At 42.1% G+C, this 26,067-nt stretch overlaps 1 protein-coding gene across 4 annotated transcripts in view; it reads left to right on the forward strand.

Moving 5' to 3' along the window:
• LOC132820398 (serine/threonine-protein kinase PAK 3) overlaps positions 1-26,067 on the forward strand; it is a 239,263-nt gene that overhangs the window by 194,896 nt on the left and 18,300 nt on the right. For all 4 annotated transcript variants that reach the window (XM_060832488.1, XM_060832489.1, XM_060832487.1 and 1 more), the window contains 3 exons: positions 11,127-11,175; positions 14,629-14,741; positions 18,815-18,932. In XM_060832488.1, the coding sequence (XP_060688471.1) occupies positions 11,127-11,175; positions 14,629-14,741; positions 18,815-18,932 (280 nt within the window). The remainder of the gene's footprint in view (positions 1-11,126; positions 11,176-14,628; positions 14,742-18,814; positions 18,933-26,067) is intronic.

A 26,067-nucleotide genomic window follows, 5' to 3' on the forward strand; every position in this document is an offset into this window, starting at 1 on the left:
TCACTGGAGAAGGCGCGTTCTGACTATATTTTTAATTTGTCTATCCTTTTGTTCTCTCGCATTCCAGAGTTACATCCTTATTTGGTAAAATGCAGAATTTTAGTATGTCATTGGTTCTCACCTGGTAACATTCTATTACCTCAGTTTGAGCTACGTGCATTTAGACACGGCTCCAATGTCCTGTTATCTCTCACCCTCCCTGGGGCCTCTTCAGGCTATGCCATCAGCTTTTCAGTCTGTTCTTAGTGTAACATAATGGCTTACTGTTGTCTAGTGAAGCTAACAAGTTCCAGACTTGCTAATACTGCCTTACGTGAGCACTACCTAACAATAAAGTTTCTTACACTACCTAACCTTAATAATGGATCTCAACACTGACATCTACCTCAAACCGAACCAACTCCCATGGTGACCAGGATTACACCTCCTCCCACCCTGCCTTTTGTAAAAATGCTACCCCTTGTACCCAATTCCTCTGCCTTCACCGCATTTGCTCCCAGGAGGAGGAGGACCAATTCCACCATGGAAAATCCCAGATGGCCTCCTTCTTCAAAGACTGCAATTTTCCCTCCCACGTGGTCGATGATGCCCTCCAGTGCATCTTTTCCACTTACTGTACCTCCGCCCTTGAACCCTCCCCCTCCAACCACAACAAGGATGGAACCTCCTTGTCTCCGCGCCCCCACCCCCCACTCCCCCAACCAACCTTTGGATACAATGCATCAACCTCTGCCATTTCTGCCACCTACAAACAGACCACACCTCCAGGAATATATTCCCCTCCCCATCCCTATCTGTGTTTCAGAGAGACCATTTCCTCTGCAACTCCATTCCTGATGAAGAGCTTATGAAACATTGACTCTCCTGTTTGGTACTGCCTGACTGGCTGTGCTTTTCCAGCGCCACACTCTTCGACTATGAATTCCAGCATCTGCAGTCCTCCTTTTTCTCCTCCTGAATTGACTTCTAGGCAACAAGGCCATTCTTGAGACTTGGCAAAAGTGAGGACTGCAGATACTGGGGATCAGAGTCAAGATTAGTATGGTGCTTGAAAAGCACAGCTGGTCAGGCATCATCCAAGGAGCAGGAAAATCGACGTTTCGGGGAGGAACCCTTCATCAGGAATGAGCTCCCTCCTAATGAAGGACTCCTGAGGAATTGTATCCGTGAACAGAGTGCATTGAACAGCTTTCCCAGTTTTTCCCTCCACCTTTTAACACCAACATTTTATTATCTCTCTGTGTCTACGTACTTAAGTGTGTGCAGGTAGAGATTTGTAAGAGTTAGCATCTTACCTCATAATTAATGTTGGCAGTTTATTGCTGTTTACCTGAAGTTTGAATCTATTTATTTGTAATGAATGGGAATTTATGTTAAGTACAGAAACCTGGCCCATGTTATATGTTAACCTGTGTCTGTGAACTAAATTGAGAACTCTGCATATTTTGGTACTACTAAATTTTTTATGATAAGGGAAATAGCAGGGCTTGATTTCCAGCATAATACTCCAGCAAGGCCTGTTATGTCATCCTTGTTTGTATAAAGTTAAAAATCACACAACACCAGGTTATAGTCCAACAGGTTTAATTGAAAGCACTAGCTGTTGGAATCACTGATGAAGGAGCAGCACTCCGGAAGCTAGTGCTTCCAATTAAACCTGTTTGACTATAACCTGGTGTTGTGTGATTTTTAACTTTGTACAGCCTAGTCCAACACCGGCACCTCCAAATCTTGTTTATATAGTATCATTTTCTCATCAATCACAATTGATATGTTGCTTTACAATAACAGTAGATTTTTTTTTGGACATTGTACTCCTACGTCAGTCTTGCAATTGATATCAAACAGGCTGGTAAGTTTGCTCTTGCATGGTCATACATCCATTTCTGCTCTTACATTAGTGAATGTTCCACAAGGTTATTCAGTAAGAACTGACATGAAAATTACTACACCTCTCCTGCCATTATAGTGAGCCAGGTAACTAAATAACAAGAGCTCATGTCAACTGCTTTTAAGCTTACTTGTGCACAATTTAGTGAAGGTTGGGAGGAGGTTTGAAGAGATGGTCAAAATTATAAGCCGAGACAGAGTACATGGAGAACGGTTCCTGATGGTAGGAACAGTTAAGAGTCCGGGGACACAGCTTTAAAGTATTTGGCAAAAGAAACAAAGGCAACTTAAGGAAAGAAAACTTTTCTTATTCAGCGAGCAGTTACAATCTGGAATGTGCTGCTTGAAGCTGATGGTGTCAGGTCTAACTGCGGAGTTCAAAAGGGAATTGGATAAATATCAGCAGAGAGAGAAATTGTAGGCTGTGTTGAAAAGGCTAGGCAATGGGGCTAGCTAAATTACACTTGCAGAGAGCCAGCAGGGGCTCAACAGACTGAATGATTTCCTTCCCTGCTGTAATTATTTCATGACTCTGGTATGACATAGTATTGATGAGGACAACTGGTATATTAATATGCATTGTTATGCATTGTTGTGCAGTGTCACACAGTGAGTAGGTAGACCCTCTGGCTCACACAGAACACAATGCCAATGTGAAATGTTCATTTCATCTGTCCTCTCCCAAAAAGACTATCAATGTAATACCAAATTCAAAGTAAGTTAAATAATGATTGCTAAGACACCGATTAATTTATAGACAATGCACTTTTTAAAGCATGTTAACTCCCATTACAGCAATTTAATCTTCTGATGGAAATTACAATAATCAAATTCTTATCTTAAATTCTTGAACAAAACTGCACGATCTGTACCTATGCTCATTTTTGTTCAACAGTTACCTGAAGCATATATTTAAATGTTATGATTAACATAAATGTGTTTCATCTGCATTTACAAGTTTGTGCACATCTTAGCACCAGAAATTGGTCTCAAGTGGAGAAACAAAACAGGCAGTATTCCACCTGCATTTGTACACAAGCTGTTATTAAATCTCAATGATCATATTCCACTTATGAATATTTAGAGAGTACCTGCAATGTCCATATAAAAGAGCTGTTTTAAAGTGCCTCTCCAGTTCTGTCATCTCCAGAAATGTCAGAGTGGGTGAATCCTACTTTAAAGGGGCCTGTATTGCATGGGCTATGGTGTGATTTGCATCTGAATAATGTAAGAAATTGCTGCATTTTTTAGGCATCTGCCGAATGGCAAGACAAGTGTCTCCTGAGATAGCAACGATTTGCCAATTAAGGGAGATCATGGTTTGTCAAGTGGCTTGTTAAAACCACAATTTGCTTCCTATCTTACCGAATGCACCGAACAAGGTTGGTTTGAGAATTCTCGTTATGAAAGTTGGAATGGGGATCTGGCAAATTTAGCTCATCGCAGACAGCCTCCATGTTGTCAGGCCTCCAATTACCAGTCCAGGAGATTGGCCACAGTCAGGCGTCTGGTCAGGGGCTCAATGCCTCTGCAGTCTAGGGGGTGGGTCGTGGTTAGCCATGCAACTCCGAAGCAGACAATCCAGGGGTTTGGAAGAACTGAAAAATCAGGGCATGATCCATGGGCACCAGCGCCAAACACCCCTCATCCATGGACTTTGGTTTCCAGTATTTAGCAACCCCTCACAACTCTCATGGGCACTCCTCCGATGGGCTTGTTTGGGAAGCATTGCAGTGGAGTGAAGAGTGGTAATTAACTCCAGTGGGCAATGGATGGTCTTGCATCCCTGTAGGAGCAGGCATTGAGAAGAAGAAGGGATAAGGTCTCCTGTGTCAGACAACTGTCCATCCATCTGGCCACTTTCTGCCTGACTTTGAGTTGCTCCCTTCTGTAATGGAAGAAAAGGAGGGACTGAGTAGGATGAAAGTAGGTGGTATGGCTATTTGTGTTATTGCAAGTGGTCAAAAGATGGTGAGGTACTCCGATAGAGTGAGTAGGCAGCACCAGAAGGCATGCAAGGTAAGTAATGTGAGAGGTTCGGGGCAGGATTGAAACCAGAGTGAGTGTTGGCAAAGGTGAGGGAAAGTAGTTAGGTGAGATGTTCTGTGTCAGTGCATAAGCAATACAGAGGCCATGGGGTCCTATTAAACTTGGAGGTGGGTGAGAGTGAGTGAGCAAGGATGTTGCATGCAATAGTGAGAGTGGAAGAGCATGAACCTTGGTGGCAAGTGGTGCAGGAGCAGAGATATTGGAAAAATACTGGGGACAAAAGAGCACTGTGTCTATCCTAGCAGTGCAGAGAAGATCATTAGGGTAGTCTTGGTTCTGGTCCGAATGTGTCAAAGATTAAATAGTCTCATGCTCATCCTATAGGTTAGCTTCTCTCCAATATGGAGCTTCATGGAGATGGGGTGGAATGTTGTGGTGGGGAGCATAGAGAAGAATGTTGATGTGACAACATAGCCCTGCTTGACCCTAGTTTTCACTGGTATTAGATCTGTGGTGGATTCATTCGTGAGGATTACAAGCTTATAATTCATCATTCCACAATCCCTCACAGTTGACAGATTCAAAGACCTTTTGTGAGCTCAATGAAGGCCATGTACAGAGGTTTGTGCTGTTCTCTGCACTTCGATTTATTGCACGCTGATAATCATGTACCTCTTGATGAAGAAGCCACGTTGAGACACATTAGGCACTGAGGGGAGACAGTCAAGGAAGTTTCTCACAATGATCTTTCTCGTGGCATATGAAAGGAAAATCACTCTAATTTCCAAAGTCGGACCAATCTCCATTCTTGAAGATAGTGACAATTACGGTGTCTCTGAGATCTCTCACATGCTCTCTTCCTTCCAGTCAAGGGCAATTAAGGTCATGAGTTCATGTCAAGAGTGCCTGTCCATCATTTTAGTATTTCAGTGGAGATCCCTGCTGATTCTCCCCAATACAAATGTAGGGACTAATGTCCTTAACACACTGCAGTAGTATTCACTGCAAGTTGATTCACTCCAGTTTACAAGTTTGCAGACTGGTTACAAATGAAGAAATTCAGTTCAACCATCCATATAAGTTCTAGTCATGAATCCAGTTGTTCCTTAAAACAGATCAGTCGTCTTACCTCTACCTCCTCAGAGTCTAATCCATTCATCTGTGTATTTCTTGATACCAATCTTAGACTGTAATTCATAAAAAGTTAATTTATTTCCTCCTGGGTTTACCTTTTCCATTTACTGACAATATCGTACATGCATTGCCTCGGAGATCATTTCAAAAGCCTAGTTGATCAGATGTTTCAAATTTCCCAAATGCCAAAATTTCTCAATCTGTTTCCTATAAACATTGACATGAGAAGTCAGCTGAGTAGGACTGCAGTAAATGAGTAAGGATTGATTTATTTTAATGTATTTGCGGCAGGTATGGATTTGTCAGAGTCTGGAATAGAAATGAAAAGGTAAATCAAACTTTTAATATGTGAGGTGAATATTGGATTGAATAATATAGAGGGCCATATATTGATATTATCATCTATAGTTTGATGTAGACGTTGGCCTGAATTTATTGACTGGGTAGATGACCAGACATTGGAAGAAAGTGGGTGATGCTAGAATACAGGCCTACATGAGGCTTCAATGCTAGTGACCACCAATTTAGTGTCTGCTTCTGGGGCTGTAGTCACCACTAAAAGCGTGTGAGCTGAAAATGTGTTGCTTGGATGCTGCCTGACCTGCTGTGCTTTTCCAGCAACACATTTTCAGCTCTGATTTCCAGCACCTGCAGTCCTCACTTTCCTCTGAAAGCGTGTGGCCCCATTGGAGTGGCACTAGTTTAATAGCACCATTGAGCACTGGTCACTGAGGCAGGTAGACTTCAGCGTATCAGAGACAAAATATTTAAGAAAGCAGAGGATGCAATGCTGAAGGAGAAACCACTCTTTGGTTGTGGAGGCAGTGGTGGTGATGAGGGGTGGGGGGATAGCTTGGTTCCCAACGGCACTACATTCTCAGTCCCAAACCACCACCTTGCTTTATAAAATCAGTCCCTTATGAGCAAGGGGGCTCTTCTTCACTTAGAGGAGAAAGTGAGGTCTGCAGATGCTGGAGTATCAGAGCTGAAAATGTGTTGTTGGAAAAGCGCAGCAGGTAAGGCAGCATCCAAGGAGCAGGACATTCGACGTTTCGGGCCTGATGAAGGGCTTATGCCCGAAACGTCGAATTTCCTGCTTCTTGGATGCTGCCTGACCTGCTGCGCTTTTCCAGCAACACATTTTCAGCTCTTCTCCACTTAACAATGTTTCTCATGCAGTGAGGTTCTGGTGATCTACAGGCACCTAACTGGGGGTATTTGTTTACAGAAAAAAGCTGGATCTTTTCTGAAGGCAACCAGTTTGCTTCCAGTTCCACTGTCTATAAAATGGCTCACTGGCAGGACAAGGTTAGGGAACCAATTGATTGCAGTACACGTGATCTTTGCTGTTTTCTGCCTTCAACCAAGAAGGGACAAAATCAGGGATTATAGACCTCTGTATAGCAGGGGTTATCACTCAAAAACAAAGTGTTACTAAACATATTACTCAGACTTATAAGTAGAAAAATCAGTGGGGAATGATGGCATACACCTGGGGATCACAATGGATGTTTGAAACAAAACGGCAGAGTTTCTGTCTATGTACTTTCACAAACATCAATGGAGCTCTAATTGTGCCAGCGGATGGAAAAGTATCAGAAATTATGTCTGCCTACCAAAAAGGAGACTGAAGGTTTGCAGGTCAAATAGCTTCACTCCATTCAGTGATAACCTACTACATATATATGGAATCAAAATGGTATATAAAGACAGAAAATTAACATTTCAGGTTCATGGTTTTCATAGAACTGATCTTTGAACGATCCTCCACCTGAAATTGTAACTCTTTCCACACCAGTGTTGCCAGATCTGCTGTGCATTTCCAGCATTTTTTGTAGACAATTCTTTAAAATTGGCTGTTATTATGTAACATCACTGAGTCATCCTGTCATAATATCGACATTTGTTTCTTGTTCTGTTAGAAGTTAAAGGCTAACAAAGCTCACTGATAACAATTCAGAATCTTTATCTATTTTCCCTCGAAAGAATGTTGCTTTCATTTGTATTCAGCTCTCAAGTTGTTAACTCGGAGGCAAAGCTGGCTGGTGTGTTATTTCATGTCAATTATTTGGAACGCCATTCAGCTAAGGATTATGTGTTCTGACATACGAGATTAATATGAGACAATACAGGTCATGCAGCGCTTCCTAGAGTTACTCGTGTCAGAAATGTTGGAAAGGGTTTTGTTCAGAAACACTGAACAGAAGGATGAGCTAAAATGACAATGTTATTGCAGTGGAAACTGCTCCTTATTGAAAATGGGGGATTTTATTGGCAGGTCCATGGGCTAATTCCTGACATAAAGAATTGTGGAAGAATGAAAGATGGGGGATTATCTCCCTCTGTCCAGTCAATGAGGAAATTTGTAAGTGTATCAGTTCATTATATGTACATGCAGCTTCTAAAAGCAATTTGTCCTGTTTCGGTTTATTTAACTTTTACAGTGAGCCTATTGATATTGGTAAACATGGTAGTTGTGTATTTTGTTACATTTCATGGTGCAAGGAACAGTACAGAATCGACTGAGATTTACTGGAGTGTTTTATTTGTTAATGTCATCTTGTGATATGTAGGGGAGGTTAAAAATAGTGACACATGCAATAACATCATCCAGTACATACATTGAGGGGTCTTATTGCCATGGATCCCAGCTTCGGTTGTCATTTAACTTGATCCTGGTCAGTAAAGTTAGTGTGCAACTTGTAGTGGACACAAGTTTAGTTAGAGGTTTGTAACACTAGCATTGGTTTAGTAAGCTATTTCTGACAGTTCTGTTTCTAAATAAACAGTATTTAGAGCTAAGCTGTGGCCTCCAATGAGCTCTTGCTCTTTCGTATAAACATAGAACAATACGGCACAGAACAGACCCTTCGGCCCACCCTGTGAACTAATTTAAGCCCACCCCCCACTATCCCATTATCATCCATATGCTTATCCAAGGAATGTTTAAATGCCCCTAACTTGGCTGAGTTAACTACATTGGCAGGCAGGGCATTCCACACCCTTACCCCACTCTCTGAGTAAAGAACCTGCCTCTGATATGTCTTAAAACTATCACTCCTCAATTTGCAGGGATGCCCCCTTGTACAAGCCAATGTCGTCATCCTAGGAAACAGACTCTCACTGCAAATGTGTTGCTGGTCAAAGCACAGCAGGCCAGGCAGCATCTCAGGAATAGAGAATTCGACGTTTCGAGCATAAGCCCTTCATCAGGACGTTTCGAGCATCAGGGCTTATGCTCGAAACGTCGAATTCTCTATTCCTGAGATGCTGCCTGGCCTGCTGTGCTTTGACCAGCAACACATTTGCAGCTGTGATCTCCAGCATCTGCAGACCTCATTTTTTACTAACAGACTCTCACTGTCCACCCTATCTCATCCTCTGATCATCTTGTATGTCTCTATTAAATCCCCCCCTTGGCCTTCTTTTCCCTGATGAGAACAGGCCCAAGTCCCTCGGCCTTCCCTCATTAGACCTTCCCTCAAGACCAGGCAACATCCTGGAAATCTCCTCTGCACCTTTTCTAATACTTTCACATCCTTCTTGTAATGGGGCGACCAAAACTATACACAATATTCCAAGTGAGGCCGCACTCGCATTTTGTACAGTTACAGCATGATATTACAGCTCCAGAACTCCATCACACTCCCAATAAAACCAAACGCACTCTATGCCTTCTTAACAGCGCTATCAACCTGGTTGGCAACTTTCAGGGAACTATAAACATGGACACCAAGATCCCTCTGCACATCTATACTGCCAAGAATCTTTCCATTGACCCAACATTCTGCCTTCCTGTTTGCTCCCCAAAGTGAATCACCTCACATTTCTCTGCATTGAACTCCATTTACCACCTCTCAGCCCAATTCTGCAGTTTATCCAAGTCCCCCTGCAACCTGCAACATTCTTCCACACTCTCCACTACTCCACCGACTTTAGTGTCACCTGAAAACTTACTAACCCACCCAGCTATGCCTGCATCCAAGTCATTTAGAAAAATGACTAACAGCAGTGGACCCAAAACAGATCCTTATGTCACACCACTTGTAGCCGGACTCCAGGTTGAATATTTTCCATCAACCACCACTCGCTGCTGCCTTACAGAAAGCCAGTTTCTAATCCAAACTGCTAAATCACCCTCTATCCCATGCCTCCGCATTTTCTCCGAAAGCTTGCCATGTGGAACCTTATCAAAGGCTTTATTGGAGTCCATGTACACCACGTCAACTGCCCAACCCTCATCCACATGCTTGGTCACCTTCTCAAAAAACTCAATGAGGTTTGTGAGACATGACCTGCCCTTGACGAAACCATGTCCAATCAAAATGTTGCTTACGAGATGATTATAAATCCTATCGCTTAGTCCTTTCCAAAACTTTTCCTACAAGAGACATAAGGCTCACTGGTCTATGATTTAGCTGGGTCATCTCTACTGCCCTTCTTGAACAAGGGCACAACATTTGCAATCCTCCAGTCCTCTGGTCGTAAACCTGTAGACAATGATGACCCAAAGATCAAGGCCAAAGGCTCCACCATTTCCTCCCCAGCTTCCCAGAGAATCCTTGGATAAATCCCATCTAGCCCAGGGGAGTTATCTACTTTCACACCTTCTAGAAACACCTCCTCCTTACCAACCTCAATCCTTTCTAGTCTAATAGCCCATATCTCAGTCTTCTCCTCTACAATATTCTCCTTTTCCTGAGTGAAAACAGATGAAAAATATTCATTTAGCACTTCTCCAACACTTTCTTAATTTATTTAGTTTCGCTGCCTTGTTAGAGATATGCCTACACCTTTTTTTAATAATCTATAATTAGTACCTTAACTCCAATAAATTTATTTTTTTATTTCAAAAATATACTTTATTCGTAAAATAATCATAAAATAACTTGGTCTGTACATTTGGTTATGCCATACATATGTCAACATTTACATACACAGATCAGAAATTAAATCCGTTTAACATACAGGTCTGTGCATTTCCCACTCATATGCCCGTATATTTAGCTGAGGTGTCAGCAGAGCCCAAATGACTGCATGGGCCCCCTGTTCTTCTTTAGGCAGGCAGATGTTACACGGTGGTCTTTCCCCACCGCGCCTTGGCGGCAGCTGCCCCAAGCTTCAGCGCGTCCCTCAATGCGTAGTTCTGCACCTTGGAATGTGCCAGTCTGCAACACTCAGTTGGGGTCAACTCCTTCGGCTGGAAGATAACAGGTTTTGGACCACCCAGAGAGCGTCCTTCACCGAGTTGATGATCCTCCAGGCACAGAACTCCAATAAATTTATTTCAGTTGTTCCAATTGGCTCTCACTCTGACCCCACCTTTGTGTCTCTGAGGAGGCAAGACATCTCACTCTTCTGCCCTACACTTCTTGGTGAAATTGACTGAGCTTTCACATCCTGACTAAACTCAGGAGGGTGAATGGAAAAAAAAAGGAAAAATGCAATTAGTTGTGGTAATACCTTTTTAAATGCTATTGATAAAAGATGGAGTCAATTATACTGATGAAAACAAGCAGAAGGTTGAGATAACAATTGATTAAACGTTTAGAAAATTGGATTATTCTCTTCGTAGCCATGTAAAAAGATGGACTCTGGGCTTGATTATGTGAAGTTCAATGAAAATTCAACCCATCCTGAACAGGAAACTTTCCAGCAGTTTGGAATAGTGCTCAGCTTTGTGTTTCAGAAAATCAACTCATGATTATATGCAAATTTATGCAAAATTATATTCCATATTTAAGTCTAACCTTTAAGAAAGGTAGAAATGACCGGTGTGTTCTTTCAATTTTTCCCATGATTTTAAACAAAAACCCTCCTCGGTGTAGATTCTTCTGAACAATACTGTATAAAATGTAGCCTGATGTCTCTCAGGAACTGCCCTAGCAATGCAACAGAATCTGTCAGGTTCAAGATGAATACAACATTCTGGCCCAAGCAAAGACTTGTGCTTTGTATTACACTTTGTTCTTGTCTACGTTGGAGCTAGTTGTAGACTTCTGGTGGAGAACTTGAAATGCAGCTCTATTCTTCACTGAGTAATGTCTATGAAAATATCAGAAATGTTTGACATTGAGTGTGCTAATAGTTCCTATTTTGCTTCATTTCTTTAGAGCATCAGGCACTGTATACACTGCAATAGACATTGCCACTGGGCAAGAGGTAAGTCTTTGTTCTTACAAGTTTCAATATTGTTGTTTTTTGGCAACTCTGGAGTGTAATACACTCTCTGGAATGCTGTTTATTGAATCAGAGTTTTGCTACCTCTCAAAGTGACACAGCATATGATATTCGCAAACACACCATAACCTATGTGTAAGATGTATCTCTTATTGTACCACTGCCTCTTGTATATCATAGATGTATTTTATGGTTTCCTTTTTCCATTTGAAAACCTTATAAAACATGCAGGGCAGCATTTAATCTGGGAAATACAGGTCTTGGCTGCAGGCTGGACAGTAGCTGAGGGCCTCATATTGGAGAAGGTCGATCATATCATATTAGTGGTCTCCATTTTGATTTTTCTGGAGGTGAAAATCCTGCCCCCAGAACCTGCTGATCAACCAGGCCAGGAGCTCTCCATTACAGATAGCACTACTGAGTTGTCAGTAGCTGGCAATGTATCAATCAGAGGACAGATATAAATGAGAGTACCCCCCTGCTGGAAATTACAGTTTTCAATGGTGGGGGCTTTCATTAAAAAAGGGAGGTTGTCCAAACGACCATTTCCCAGCCACTCCCAGGTTAACCATTTAATATGGAAGGTAGGTACGTGCCAAAATCAGCAGCCCACCCACCAGGTGTGAATCAATAAGGCTCAATTGAAATTATGAAAAGCTCAATTGACCCCATATTATCTTGACAACAGCACAAAACTGGTAGGATGGTGAGATGGGGAAGGGGGAGGGGTCAAAGAAGGTGTGTGGGCAGGTGGGTGGGAGTGGGCAGCTTGTTTTTGTTTACCAGCTTTTAAAAGTGCAGGAAGGAAACAGAGTCCCATCATGGATGTAAGTTTGCTTGCTGAGCTGGAAGGTTCATTTTCAAACATTTCATCACCATAGTAGATAACATCATCAGTGAGCCTCCCCTGGAGCTTCTCTGGAGGCTTGTTGATGAGCTTACCTAGTATGGTGACAAACGTCTGAAAAGGAACATTTCAGCTCAGCGAGCAAACTTACTTTCAGAACGTTAACCTGAGCTACAAATCTTCTCAAAACTTGCTAACTCCTATGGGATTCCATCATTTTAGATGCTGAAATAGTGCATCAAGGCCTCTTCCCTCCACCAGATACTACACTACTTCCTTCCTCCCCACACAGACCCCCTCCCACAAGTCCTTTCACCCCCCCCCCCCCCCCATCCACTCCGCCTCCTTTATTGTGGCCACATGCACCCTGCCCAAAGCCCTCACCTCTGAATCAAAGATCCTGTGCCTTGTCCTCCTAAATCTCTTTTCTTCCAAGTTTAGAACAGAATATGTTTAAACTGGAGCAGACTTGTACTGAGTGTTGAGTGGGCTTTACCAATACTGTCCAGCCTGTTTTTTTTTAAACAGAGACCTTTAGGCCAGGAGCCATTGAGGCCTTTACCTGAAACTGGATGCAGTACCAGCATCCTCTACCAGTCTCTGGTGCTGCTGGGTTTGCTGACCAACCAGACAGAGGAGTAGCTGCAGTGTGTGGTACTTACTTCCATAGAAGGTTTTGTTATTGCACTACCCAGAAGTCAGCTCCCTGCCACCTGCTGGTTGATAACTAGCAGCAACCTGATGAAGCCCTTAAATAGGCATTGAAAGTCCATTTTAAAAACCAATTAGCATTTGGGCAAGGTCCCCATCTGCGAACCTCGCCACCCCTGGAATGATTTGGGCAGAGATGGGCATTCAACATGGTTCCCCAGTAGGCACAGACCTGACCAAAAGAGTGCCCACTCTCTGGGGCATCAAAATGTGCCATGGGGGGAATAGAAAATTCTGACCCCTGTGTGTAACTTATTCCTAAAATCTTGTTAGACCTTCAGAAAGAAGCACTCAAAGTATACTCTGTAAATTACAAAGCAGGAGTGACAGTTTTATTTTAATTGCAACAAAAAATTTCATAGCTGACAAAGGTCAGCAGGTCTGGCAGCGCCTGTCGACAGAAATCAGAGTTATGTTTCGGGTCTAGTGACCCTTCCTCAATTCTGATTTACAACATCAGTAATTCTTTCAGTTTTTATTTTAATTGCCACTGTCTTTTATAAGATGTGCCTTGTAGCTCCCTACAGTCATCAAACATGGAAGCAAATGTTTTGCTTAAATTATCACATGTCTAGTCACAATCGATTAGAGGTGTGATTATTGTGCACTGTCATTTTCTTTGATGGAATCCAAATCGGACTAACATTTGGATAGTCTCTAAATTTTTAGAAATTGGCCTAGCACTTGCAATCTAGAATAAATATTGAATATCAGTGAGGCTGACTGATAACCTCCCTTGACCTTTGTTATATGAGAAACATTTTGCAGTTCTATCACCTCCTTTTTGCTGACTCACATTTGTAGGCTGGTTCTAATCAATTGCCAGAACATTCTGCATACATTTCTCTGAGGAACTCTGTCCTTTCCAAATTCATGGCATTTGTTTGACATTTTGAACTCTGAAGCTGACAGCCGTCTGACTGTATTGCATTTAAATTGATTTCCAGTTCAGCACATCTACCATTTGACAAAGAAGAGCAGAGACATTTTATCCCTGGGGCTTTTATCTTGATGAGAATTGTTAAACATTGGAGGAGGGATAGCTTTATTTTATTATTGATATCACTGTTTGAGTGTTGTGGTATACCTGATTTATTGAAGGAGCGGTATGCGTGCGTTTTACTGTTTGCCCTCTGAATGTATGGGCATATTGTAGACAATGGAAGAAATTGGTGAAGAGAGAGGGAGGGAAAATTTCAAATATAGAATTTACTTTCTTCATTGACTTGCTGCCAATTCCTTCCATATCACTTGTTCCACATGCATTGTTCGAATCATGGCCAATTCAGGCAGATAACAATACGAAGCAATAGCAGACAGCACAGGCTTTGACATTAGGCAAACATAGATACTGCAGATTCTGGAGATTAGAGTCAAGCTTAGAGTGGTGCTGGAAAAGCACAGCAGGTCAGGCAGCATCCGAGGAACAGGAAAATTGAAGTTTCGGGCAAAAGCCCTTCATCAGGCTTTGACATTGCTTTTCTTACAATTGTACTTGCACTGAACAGCATCATTTGTGAATCAATTGGATTTCTTTTGAAAGAAAAGCATACATACCTTGTAGGCCAGCTTTACAGGTAGACTATTTGACCTTGAGCCAAATCAAACTCCATCTCCTTCTCACCTGATAGCCCACATACATGTACATCGAAGCAGAAAACGCTGGATTGCAATCAAAACTAGAAAGTCCATCCATGGGAAAGCCCATCAGACTTGCACATCTAACTCCAATCAAAGCAGAAATTTAAACCTGGGACCTTCTGAATCTACCACACCAAAGGGTCCATGACTGAAAGTGGTCTGTTTTGGTTTTTAACTAAACATACTATCAGAGCACCATCTTGTTAACTGCTGACCTCAACCAAATCTGATTACAGGTGGCAATCAAGCAGATGAACCTACAGCAACAACCCAAGAAGGAGCTGATTATAAATGAAATCCTTGTCATGAGGGAAAATAAGAATGCCAACATTGTGAACTATTTAGACAGGTGAGTCTTAAGAAGTGAGGTTCCACATTCTGCTTGGATGTAATTATGGAGGTTTCAACAAATAAGCTCCCACACCTGGAACCCTCTTGACGCCTCCTCCTCCTTCTTTCCCCAGCCCATTTCCAGTAGTGTAGTAAAATGTGGAGGTATTCAAAGACTTGTGACCTTCTGGGGTAGCCATAAATCGAGGTCCACTCTTTCTGTTAAAGTTTTTTTTAAAAATACAAGTACACACATCACCCCAGTTCACTTGACTATCAGCTCAAAGTGGCTAGAAAGCATGGACCAGGTTTCTGCACTGAAAAGGATTATTATATTTATTACAAGTAATTAGCCTATAGCTACAAGCAAACGGAGATACAACACACACACACACACACACACACACACACACACACACACACACACACACACACACACACACACACACACACACACACACACACTGAGAGAGAAAAAGAAGCAGAAGTCAGTTGAGTGGTCTTTCCTTCCTGATTCTAATGTTGAGATGAGTCTTCTTCAGCTGACCAGACCTCTTAGTTTGTAAGATGCGCAGTGTTCATTTGTAAAATGTCTATGATTTATCCATTTAAAAGCCACAGCTCACAGCAACTGCTGCGAAGAAGTAATAGGTTTTTTCTCAGGTTTAAACTGAGTTTTTACTGCAGAGCACATGCAGCTTTTGCTGGAGAGAACAGCTTGTCGGCTCCTAACCCTCTGCACATTGCAGGAACTCAGCCACAAAAATCGAGTTCACAATAGGCATTAAATTACAGCAAATCCCTTTCTGTAAAAATAATTCTTTCTCATTGCAGTCCAGAGTTTTTAAAGAAAATTATACTCCCATGATTTTTCTTGTAGAAATGTCCAAATTAAATTTTAATACCTGGAGCCTTGTCAATCCTCTGCAATAGCCCTGAGTACTTTTTCTTGAAACATACATAGAAAATAAAAGTGAGCCTTTTGGCCTTTCAAGTCTACTCCACCATTTAATATGCTCATGGCAGATCACCCTGTATCATCAGTACCATATTCTCAGTTTGTCCCCATACCCGCTCATTCTTTTAGCCCTACGAACTATATTTAACTCCTCTTTGAAACATTCAATGTTTTACTCTCAGCAGCTTTCTGTGGTAGCAAATTCTACTGAATCAACACTCTGGTGAAGAAATGTCTCCTAATCTCAGTTCTAAATGTTCTTCTCCATTTCCCTTTAAACTGTTACCCTTGGTTCTGGACACACTGGGAATATCCTTCCTGTGTTTACCCTGTCTCGTCTTGTTGGAACTCTTTCATTAATTCAAGAATCATTTGCTTTCATGGGACATGAACATCACAGATGAGACCAGTATTTGTTGCCTATCCTGAGATTCCCTTGAACAGGTGGTTTTGAGTTGCTTTCTTGAGTAATTGCAGTTCATATGACAAAGGTACAGCCACAGTATTGTTAGGGAGGGAGTCCCAGGATTTTAGATTAGATTAGATTCCCTACAGCATGAAAACAGGCCCTGCAGCCCAACAAGTCCACACTGACCCTCTGAAGAGTAACCCACCCAGACTTATTTCTCTACATTTATCCCTGACTAATGCATCTAACAGGGAGACAGTGAGGTCTGCAGATGCTGAAGATCAGAGTTAAGAATGTGTTGCTGGAAAAGTACAGTAGGTCAAGCAATATTCGAGGAACAAGAAAATCGACGTTTCAGGCCGGAGCCCTTCAGGAGTTCCTGATGAAGGGCTCTGGCTTGAAATGCCGATTCTCCTGCTCCTCGGATGCTGCCAGACCTGCTGTGCTTTTCCAGCAACATCTTCTCAACTAATGCACATAACATTATGGGCAATTTAGCATGGCTATTCACTTTAACCTGCACATTGTTTGGATTGTGAGAGGTAACTGGAGCACCCGGAGGAAACTCACGCAGACATGGGAAAAATGTGCAAACTCCACACAGACAGTCTTCCAAAGCTAGAATTGAACCAGGTCCCTGGTGCTATGAGTCAGCAGTTCTAACCACTGAGCCCCCCCCCCCCCCACATTTTAAGTACAGCATTGGGAAGGAATGGTGAATTAGTTCTGAATCTAATGGTGAAATGCTCAGAGGCACCTGGAAGGTGGCAGGAGGGAATTAGACTCCAATGAGACTACAAAGTGGCATGTGTGTCTAAAATTAACAACAAAAGTCAATGAAGGATGTACTTATTCCTGTCACTACATGAAGGTATGATTGAACCAAGGGCAAGGTTAAGCACCTTAATAAGATGTCTGCATTTACACAGAGGTACCTGATGAAGGAACAGCGCTCCGAAAGCAAGTGCTTCCAAATAACCCTGTTGGACTATAACCAGATGTTGTGTGATTTTAAACTTTGTCCACCCCAGTCCAACACTGGTACCTCCAAATCATGACTAAACAGAGATGAAAGAGCTCATAATAAACACCAAACTGTGTGTTTAAAATATTGGTCAGCTCCAGGCAAAATATGATGTAGATACCTACAGGTGTGGAACTGAAAGCTTCAGATATAAATGCTACATGACATTCACTTGAACAAGTATTCAATAGCTATGGAAGATTGTTAATGGTAAATAGAGTCATAGAGTATACAGCACGGAAACAGACGCTTCGGTCCAACCAGTCCATGTTGGCATGTTACCAACTAAACTGGTCCCACGTGCCTGCCCCTTGCCCATATCCCTCCAAACCTTTCCTCTTCTTGAACTTAGCAAAATGTTTTTTAAACATTGTGAAGAACCCACATCCACCACTTCCCCTGGAAGTTTATTCCACACACTAATAAAAAATTTGCCCCTCGTGTTTTTTTTAATCTCTCTCCTCTCCTCACCTTAAAAAGTGCCCCTTGGTCTTGAAATCCCCCATTCTAGGGGAAAGACAACTACCACTAATTCTATCTATTCCCCACATTAATTTATAAACTTCTATATGTTTGCCTCTCAGCTTCCTACTTTCCAGTGAAAAGTCCCAGCCAATCTGTGGTTTAACTATTTATTTTAGAAAGCTTTGAAAGATGAGGGAGTCTTACGACTGCCCTTCCCTCACCACCACAGCCACAACTGTATTGGGAATAGGGGAGCAGTCAAAACAAAGTGGGTAACCAGCCTACTGTCTTTCTGCACTTCCTCAGACTCTTCCAATGTATTACCTTGGGTAGTGGGTGAAGGCATCAAGCAGCCCTCTCACCCCATTCATGGCTATTAAGTTGCCAAATACTTTAGAACGTCCTCTGCCCTAATACAATGGGTGGCTGGAAGGAAGGAGGCCAGCTCACAGCTTTAATAGTTGAGAATAAAAGCTGGATTTAAGGGGATATCCTCTATTGAGGAATCTCCTATGTCCATTATGGGCACTGTTCCTCAGGACAGAACTAACACGCTGCACCTCCCCATGACCTCTAAAACACAAACTCCCCATTAGTGCCCCAATCCTTCCTGTCAAAATCTCCAGCCTCACATTGAAGTTCTGTTATGCATGTTCCTCCTTGGGAGCCCTTGTAATCCCATCAACAGCTAATAAAGCATTCTGATGTTCCTGGGGCCAGTGAGGCACTGACCACATTTCCAACCAGGCGCTGGTTTGGAAAAGAATCAGCCCAATCCCAGTCCATGTAAAGTTCGCCACATGAGTTCCCCATACCTGACTCTCACTGATCCACAAATATTCCTGAAAGGTGCTCTCGCATCAGTCACTGGGAGGCGAGGCTGTGATTACCATTTTCAGCATCATATTGCTCATTATTATTCCTAATGTTATTATCATACTTATTGTTATCAAACTTAACAAATACTGGGGAGAGGGGCTATTAGCCAAAACGCTCCTGGGCATTGTGCTTGAATTGTTCACACATTAAGAACAGGAGCTCATGTCTGATTCAGGGAGTGATTCTGACTGTCTTGGACTGCACATTGTCTGCTCATAAACTGTCCTTTCATTCACATCCACAAACATCAGATCTTGGTGTTTTCATCTGCTTTGCATGTAATGTTGGGCCACTTTCGATTTGCTCATAATCATTCTTTAAACAAGTTTCTGAGTGATCACTTTTTTTTAATGTCAGTTACCTTGTAGGGGATGAGCTCTGGGTAGTAATGGAATATCTGGCTGGAGGCTCCTTGACAGATGTAGTCACAGAGACCTGTATGGATGAAGGCCAGATAGCAGCAGTGTGCCGGGAGGTAAGTGCAATTTAGTGTATTGCATTTGAATGTAAATGTTGAACACAATAGACGCCGTTGTGCTCCAGAATTTGCCAAAACCCCCACCAAACTGCTCAGGTACAAATACAACACTGGCACCTATCTAACAATGTGGAAAATTGTCCAGGTTTCTCCTCCTCTCACAATGTAAAGAAATCCAATCTAGCCAGTTACTGCCCCATCAGTCTGCTCTCAATCATCAGTAAAGTGATGAAAGGGGTCATCAGCAGTCTGCTCAGCATTAATTTGCTCAGTGACACCCAGTTTATATTCCAGCAGGGCCACTCAGCTCTTGACATCATTACAGCCTTGGTTCCAACATAGACAAAGGAGCTGAATCTGAGAGGTGAGACCAAAAATGACAGCCCTTGATGTCAAGGCTGCTTTTGACTCAGTGTGGCATCAAGGAACCCTAGCAAAACAGGAATCAGTGTGTACTGGGGGCAAATTCTCCGGACTGGAGTCATACCTGGTACAAAGGAAAATGTTATTGTTGTTGGAGGTCAGTCATCTCAGCCCCAGAACATCTCTGCAGGAGTTCCTCAGGGTAGTATCCAAGGCCCAACCAGGTGCTTCATCAATGACCCTCCCTCCATCATAACGTCAGAAGTGGATGTTTACTAATCATCACACAATGTTCAGCATCATTTGCAACTCTGTGGACAGTGAAACAGTGCATGTCCAAATGCAGAAATATGTGGATAATATCCAGGTGTGTGCTGATAGGTGGCAAATAATATTCATGCCACACAAGTTGCATCCCCATCAAAAGAGAATCTAACTCTTTTAACATTCAATGGAATAACCATCACTGTCCCCAGCTGTCAACATCCTGGGGGTTACCATTGACCAGAAACAGAACTGAACTTGCCAGACTAACATAGTGGCTATAAACAGGTCAGAGAATTGGAATCCTATGGTGAGTACCTCATTTCCTCACTGCCCAAACCCTGTCCATCATCTACAGGACACAGGTCAGGAGTGTGACCTGTGTACTCCCCACTTTCCTGGATGGGTATAGAACCAATAACATCAAGAAGCTTGACACCACCCAGGACAGAACAGCCCACTTGATTGGCATCACATCCACAAACATCCACCCCTTCCACTACTGACACTCCATAGCAACATTGTGTATCATCTACAAGATGCACTACAGTAATTCAAAGTAAGAATTAAATTCTTGCTGCAGGTTCTTCACCATCCTGACTTTGAATTGTATTTGTTGCTGGGTCAAAATTCTGGAACTCCTTCCCTAATAACTTTGTGGGTGTACCTACACTAAATGGACTGCAGCGGATCAAAAAGATGGCACACCACCGCCTTAAGGGGAGAACGGGGCCAGCAATTAATGTCCCAGTCAGCATCAACCAGATCCTTCGAATGAATTAAAAATATAATTTCCCTGTTGTGTCAACGCCACTACTCACCAGGGATCACATGACTGACCCCACAGATACTGGTCCTTTTTGTCCCGCCCTCCTACTGGTCTGGAATCTCTTACAGACACAGCAGTAGTGCTGCTGGCACTGAGGAGTTGCTGATGATAGGTAGACAAATTCCTGACTGGAATTTAATCGTATTGAGGTTCCCTGAAACAGTCACAGCTATAGTAAAGTTGTTACAAACTCTCTGACCAATAGATGAGGCCACCACATGATTGCTAAATTCAGCCCATTTTGTGTGCCTTAATATATAGGAACGTAAACAATACGAAACAAGAGAAAAACAGTTCATCCCCAATTAAAGTATCCATTTTAAATGCCACCTTAGAATAAGGAACACTCGTTTGTTTCAGTTGTTCATCTGGAATGATAATTTAGAACGTAACTTCTGAAATGAAAACAACAGTAAACTACTGAGATTGTTGGCCTCCTTCTTTGTTCAACAGCTATCTTTGCAGTAAATCCTAGATAAAGGCCACAGTGATATTTAATTACAGTCAGGAGTTAGCGACTGCTAAGCAATTTGTTGTGAAGAAATTGAAATTAATTAGATAGGACAGTCCTTGGTGTTATGCAATGTTATTAACTGAGCATATTTTGAATTAAGAATATTCTCTGGTGAGCATGACAGCCTTGGAGAGATGTAAACAAGACAGATTGCCCCAAGCAGCACTTACTCTGTGAAGTAGTTAGTTTTTCTTTTTTTTGGTAGATCTCATGCTTATATACTACAACAACAACTTACATAACAACCTTAACATCACAAAACACTGAGACATTTCACCAAATTGATTCAAACCATAGAAACGATACAGCACAGAATGGGGGCATTTAGCCCATTTTGTCCATGCTGACCCAAAGACAGCCAGATGCCCTTTCTAATCCCATGGCCCACAGCCCTGCAACTTACAATACTTAAGGTGCAGACTCAGGTACTTCATAAAAGAGCTTTGGGGTCTCTGCTTCCACTCCCAACTCGGGCAGCGAATTCCAAACACCTATCACCTTCTACATAAAACACTTTTTATGTTCCTCATATATCCCCTGTAATCCATCTACCACTTAGCTCAAATCTATGACCCCTGGTTTTTGAACTGTCTGCCAAGGGAAACTGGTTCCTCTTGATTGCTCTATCTCTATCCCTCATGGTTTTGTATATCTCAATCATATCACCCCCTGCCTTTTCTGTTCCAAGGAAATAGCCCCAACTTCTCCCATCTTCTCGTAGCTACAATTCTCCAGGGCCCTGGCAACATAATAGTAAATCTTCTCTGCACTTTCTCCAGAGCAATTCAGTGTCAAAATGTGTTAGATAATTTTAATAAATAGGCAGATTGTTACGAGTCATAGAGGTTAGAAGACTAGAAAGAAAGTGATCTCATAGTTGCCATGACATGTTCCTACCATTTGTGCCATCTTGCTGGTGTGGAAGCTGAGTGGCTACCTAGTCTCCAAGGGTAGCTAATTTTTAATAACTACATGCGCACATGGGGGAAGATCAGTGATACCACTAGGATCTTCCTGAATGGCCCTTGGTTGGACCAGAGCCAGCAGGTGTCTGGGAGTGGCCTCCCAGCTACAGGCTTTTAGTTCATGCATCTACCCTGACCCTCCGAGCCTTGGGTTCCAGAAGACCACAGCAGCAACTGCAGATTATCATGTGGAGGAGTTTAATGTTAAGTCCCCAGAGGACCCATCCATGATGGGGCACCTCGCCATCTCTTCCAGAGGTAGTCCCGTACGTAGCCACCTCTTCTGCTGGAGCTGCCAGCTGCCTGGAGTCTCGGGCACTTTGTTTGACCTTCTCATCTGCACAACCTCCCTAAGTGGACAGGACTGTTGAAGTTAGCCTCTTAATTGACATGACTTCCTCTTCATAAAACCATGCTGGTTTCTTCTTGGTTACGTATGTGTTATCTATTGTTTTATATATTTCTGTTCTGCTATTGGCCATGACTTGTGGCCATGATGATGGGACCTATGCCTGCAGGGATCTAGAGTGCCTCACAAAAGGGGAAGGACAACTATCCCGTGGTATTTTAAAAGATCCTGCCTCTCTATTCAGAGCCGGTTAGTCTGAAAAATCATTGATCTATATTCTGAACAGATCTCAGGTTACCATTGATCTGTATTGATCAGGAACAGCTCCTGTATCTTTGAGTTGGCCAGCACATCACATTGAATTTTTTAAAAAATTGAAATACAGTATTGACCTTACAGTGACATGAGCTAATTAGGACTGTGCTTAATGCAGCTATTCAATCCAATTTGTCTAAGTTTTACAGTAACTTGCAACTCAGACCATTGTCTTTGCACAAATCCCAGCTATGCATGAAGTTTAAGTTGCAAGTCAGTCAAACCATTACCTCACACCAAAACGTGTCTCATTTTTGTTTGTTTCAAAAGGAAGGGATTCAAACAATATTTTTGTCTTCAAGCAAGGTTCATGCATTTGTGATCTATCTATGCTCAAAGCAGGAGAGCTTTTTTACGTGCATTTTGATCCAAGAAGAACCGGGAACAGCGCACTTTAAAAAACAATGACAATTCTTAAATCAATCTTTATCTACTCAAACTGCATATTGCACTTCTTGCTAGTTTAAAGGATGGGAACATTGCTGGAAAGGCCAGCATTTATTGTCCTTGAGAAGATAGTTGTGAATTGATTCTTAAATACAAAAACTTCTGAGGGCAGGTGAGAGCCAACACCTTGCCATGGGTGTGAACCTATTTATTGACCAGGTCAGATAAGCACAGTAGGTTTCCTTTCCTGAACGGCATTAATAAATCCAACGGGTTTACACAATATTTCTGAATCATCATTACTGATGCTACTTTTTCAATTCAAAATTTAAAGACCAAGCCAACTTGTAGAAAATAACAGCACAAAGGGACTCTGGGTGATGTGCATGAAACACAAAGCTAGCATGCGGTACAACTGGTAATCAGGAAGGCTAATGGAATATGAGTTTCATGGGAGTTGAAATGTATTCTTAGGGAAGTCTTACTGAAACTACAGGGTGCTGGTGAGACCACATCTGAAGTACTGTGAGCAGTTTTGATCCCCTTAGTTATGGCAATATATAATTTCATTGGAGACAGTTAAGAGAAGGTTCACTTGGATTATGCCTGGTGCGGATGGATTATCTTATGAGCATAAATTAAACAGATTGGGAGTCTACTTGCTCAATTTAGAAGAATGAGAGGTGATCCCGTTGAAATTTATAGATTTCTTAAGGGGTTTGACAGGGTAAATGCTGACAGGATGTTTCCCCTCAAGGGAGATTCCAGGAGCAGTGAGTCAAGTCTCAGAATAAAGGGGCAGAATGAGATGAGGAGGAATTTCTTCTCTTGGAGAGTTGAGTTTTTAGCACTCCTTGCCATAGAGAGTTGTGTGGGCAGATTCCTTGTATATATTTAAGGCTGAGATAGATTCTTGATCAGTAGGAAGGGAAAGTGGTCATGATGAATGTTGTTCAGCCATGATCCTATTGAATGGTGAAGCAGGCTCATGAGGCTAAATGGTCTTACCATTCTTTGTGTTGTAACCCAGTACTGAATAATGTGGCTAACTGTGGCTTAAACAGACCCTTAAAAATGTTCTTCATAACTTCTCTTTTTTTACATGTGATCCCTTTTAATTTATGAAATCAAAGATCCCAAAAGCTTTGCTAACACTCTGTCAATGTGTCCTGTCACCATCAAAGATGTATTTGCATGCATCCACAGGCCCCTCTACTCCTATACACTCTTTACAACTGTGTCTCTATTTCCCCTCTCAATTGCTTCTGCCAAAATTAATTATCTCACATGTTTGAATAAGTGTACATTTTCAGCATCTATGCAATATTTCAGCTTCCACCTTTCTGTCAATATCCCTGCCATATCTATGTTCTACTATAATTGATTTCCATCATGCTCACTGTTTGCCACTCCTGTGTGTGTGTGGACATCAAAGCTTAAAGTTCTACTCTATGCTGTGATCCACTTATTTATTCACTGCTTGGGTCATTATGTTTTGAGATACGATGACTGTATGCAGTACCATGGTCTATAAAATAATCCTTTCCCACAACTCATTTTTTTTTCAATCAATCCACCAATTTCCTATCCAAGGTTACACTGACCTTCCAATTTGATGACCCTCAATTGTGTTAATTAGCTTTTCATGTGCATCATAAGGTGAAGTGTGTTTTGTTAATTTACGCAAGCTTTGACAGACTGTAAGAGCGCACATAGCAACTAATAAAATTAGAGTTTGGCACATAAGATGGCAAGTCACAAAATTAGATTTCTTTTCATCTTAGCGAGAAATCGCAACTTCCTAGAATAGCAATGGTATTAATTTGAGATTTGGCACCACCTTGTGGCTATAGGGGGTTCTGTCTGATGATGCAAGAAAATGGGGGAAACAGGGAAAATATCCTGAATATAAAATGTACTATTTGGCAGAAAGCATGAATCTTTTAATCATTTCCAGTTTAGTTTGATTTTTTTTGCACTCATAAACCACAACTGTTATCTTCAGGTGCCCAATATCTGAGAAATTGTTCCATTTGGAAGGACTGCCTCCTTTGTCACAGCCACCAGACAGTTTTGTCATTTCATTTGCAGAGTTTTGGTAAAGACCAGTTGGGATGTCCCTTTTGACCTCCCTGACAGAGTTCCAACTTATAATTATACACACTTAGTATTACAGCCCAACAGTGCGTACAGCCTGAAGGTATGGGCAGCACTGCCTTTTCTTAAGTAGACCCAACAGGGCTTTGTGGTCCGTTGTTCTTATAAGTTTGCATCCATAAGGGTATCAATGGAACATCCTGACTCCAAATATGACTGTCAAACTTAACTGCTGTATCTAGCAGTATTTGTGCTTTGCATTTGCCAAAATCCTGGATGCATTTGCGATTGCATGTTCCTCGCCTGACCTGCTGCGCTTTTCCAGCAACACATTTTCAGCTCCTCTCCCTAATACCATAGCTAAAACTATCCCGATGCTGTACGGGGAGGCATCATATGTCAATACCAGATCTCATTCGGGATCATGGTGTGCCAACACCTTTTAGAGGATGATAGCTGTTTCTTCACTTCCCTGAGTGCTATTGCTTGGCTATGTGACCATTTCCAAGGTAGACCCTGCATTGAGAGTTAATGCAAAGGTGCCAGGATGGAGGCTGGGTTACACATGAACTTTCCATAATAGTTCACCAGCCCCAGGAAAGACCGATGCTCCGGTACAGATGTGCCAGGACACCATTGATTGCCCCCACTTTATCTTCCAATGGGTGTCACTCAGTCTTGTCGACTCTGTAGCTCAAGAAAGTCACTTCCCTTCTAAGACATACGCCACCTGGAAGAAATGCCTAAGGACTCTGTCCAACTTCTCTAAGTGCTCCTTATTGCTAGCACGTCATCTAGATAAATGGTAGTCTGGTAGACCTTGTAAAATATTTTCCACTGTCTTTTGAAAAATTACATGGGATGCAATACCCCAAACGGCAGCATCATATACTGGTACATACTCTATGGGTAGTAATTGTAGCATATGTCTGGGAATCCTCATCTAACCACAATTGCAAGTAGGCAGGGCTCATGTCCAGCTTTGTGAAATACGACTCTGCCAATTGTCTTAATCTAGTCAAAAATCCAGATACGGTTTCCTCTGGTTC

This window comes from Hemiscyllium ocellatum, chromosome 11, assembly GCF_020745735.1.
Source record: "Hemiscyllium ocellatum isolate sHemOce1 chromosome 11, sHemOce1.pat.X.cur, whole genome shotgun sequence".
In the NCBI taxonomy this organism is placed as follows: domain Eukaryota; kingdom Metazoa; phylum Chordata; class Chondrichthyes; order Orectolobiformes; family Hemiscylliidae; genus Hemiscyllium; species Hemiscyllium ocellatum.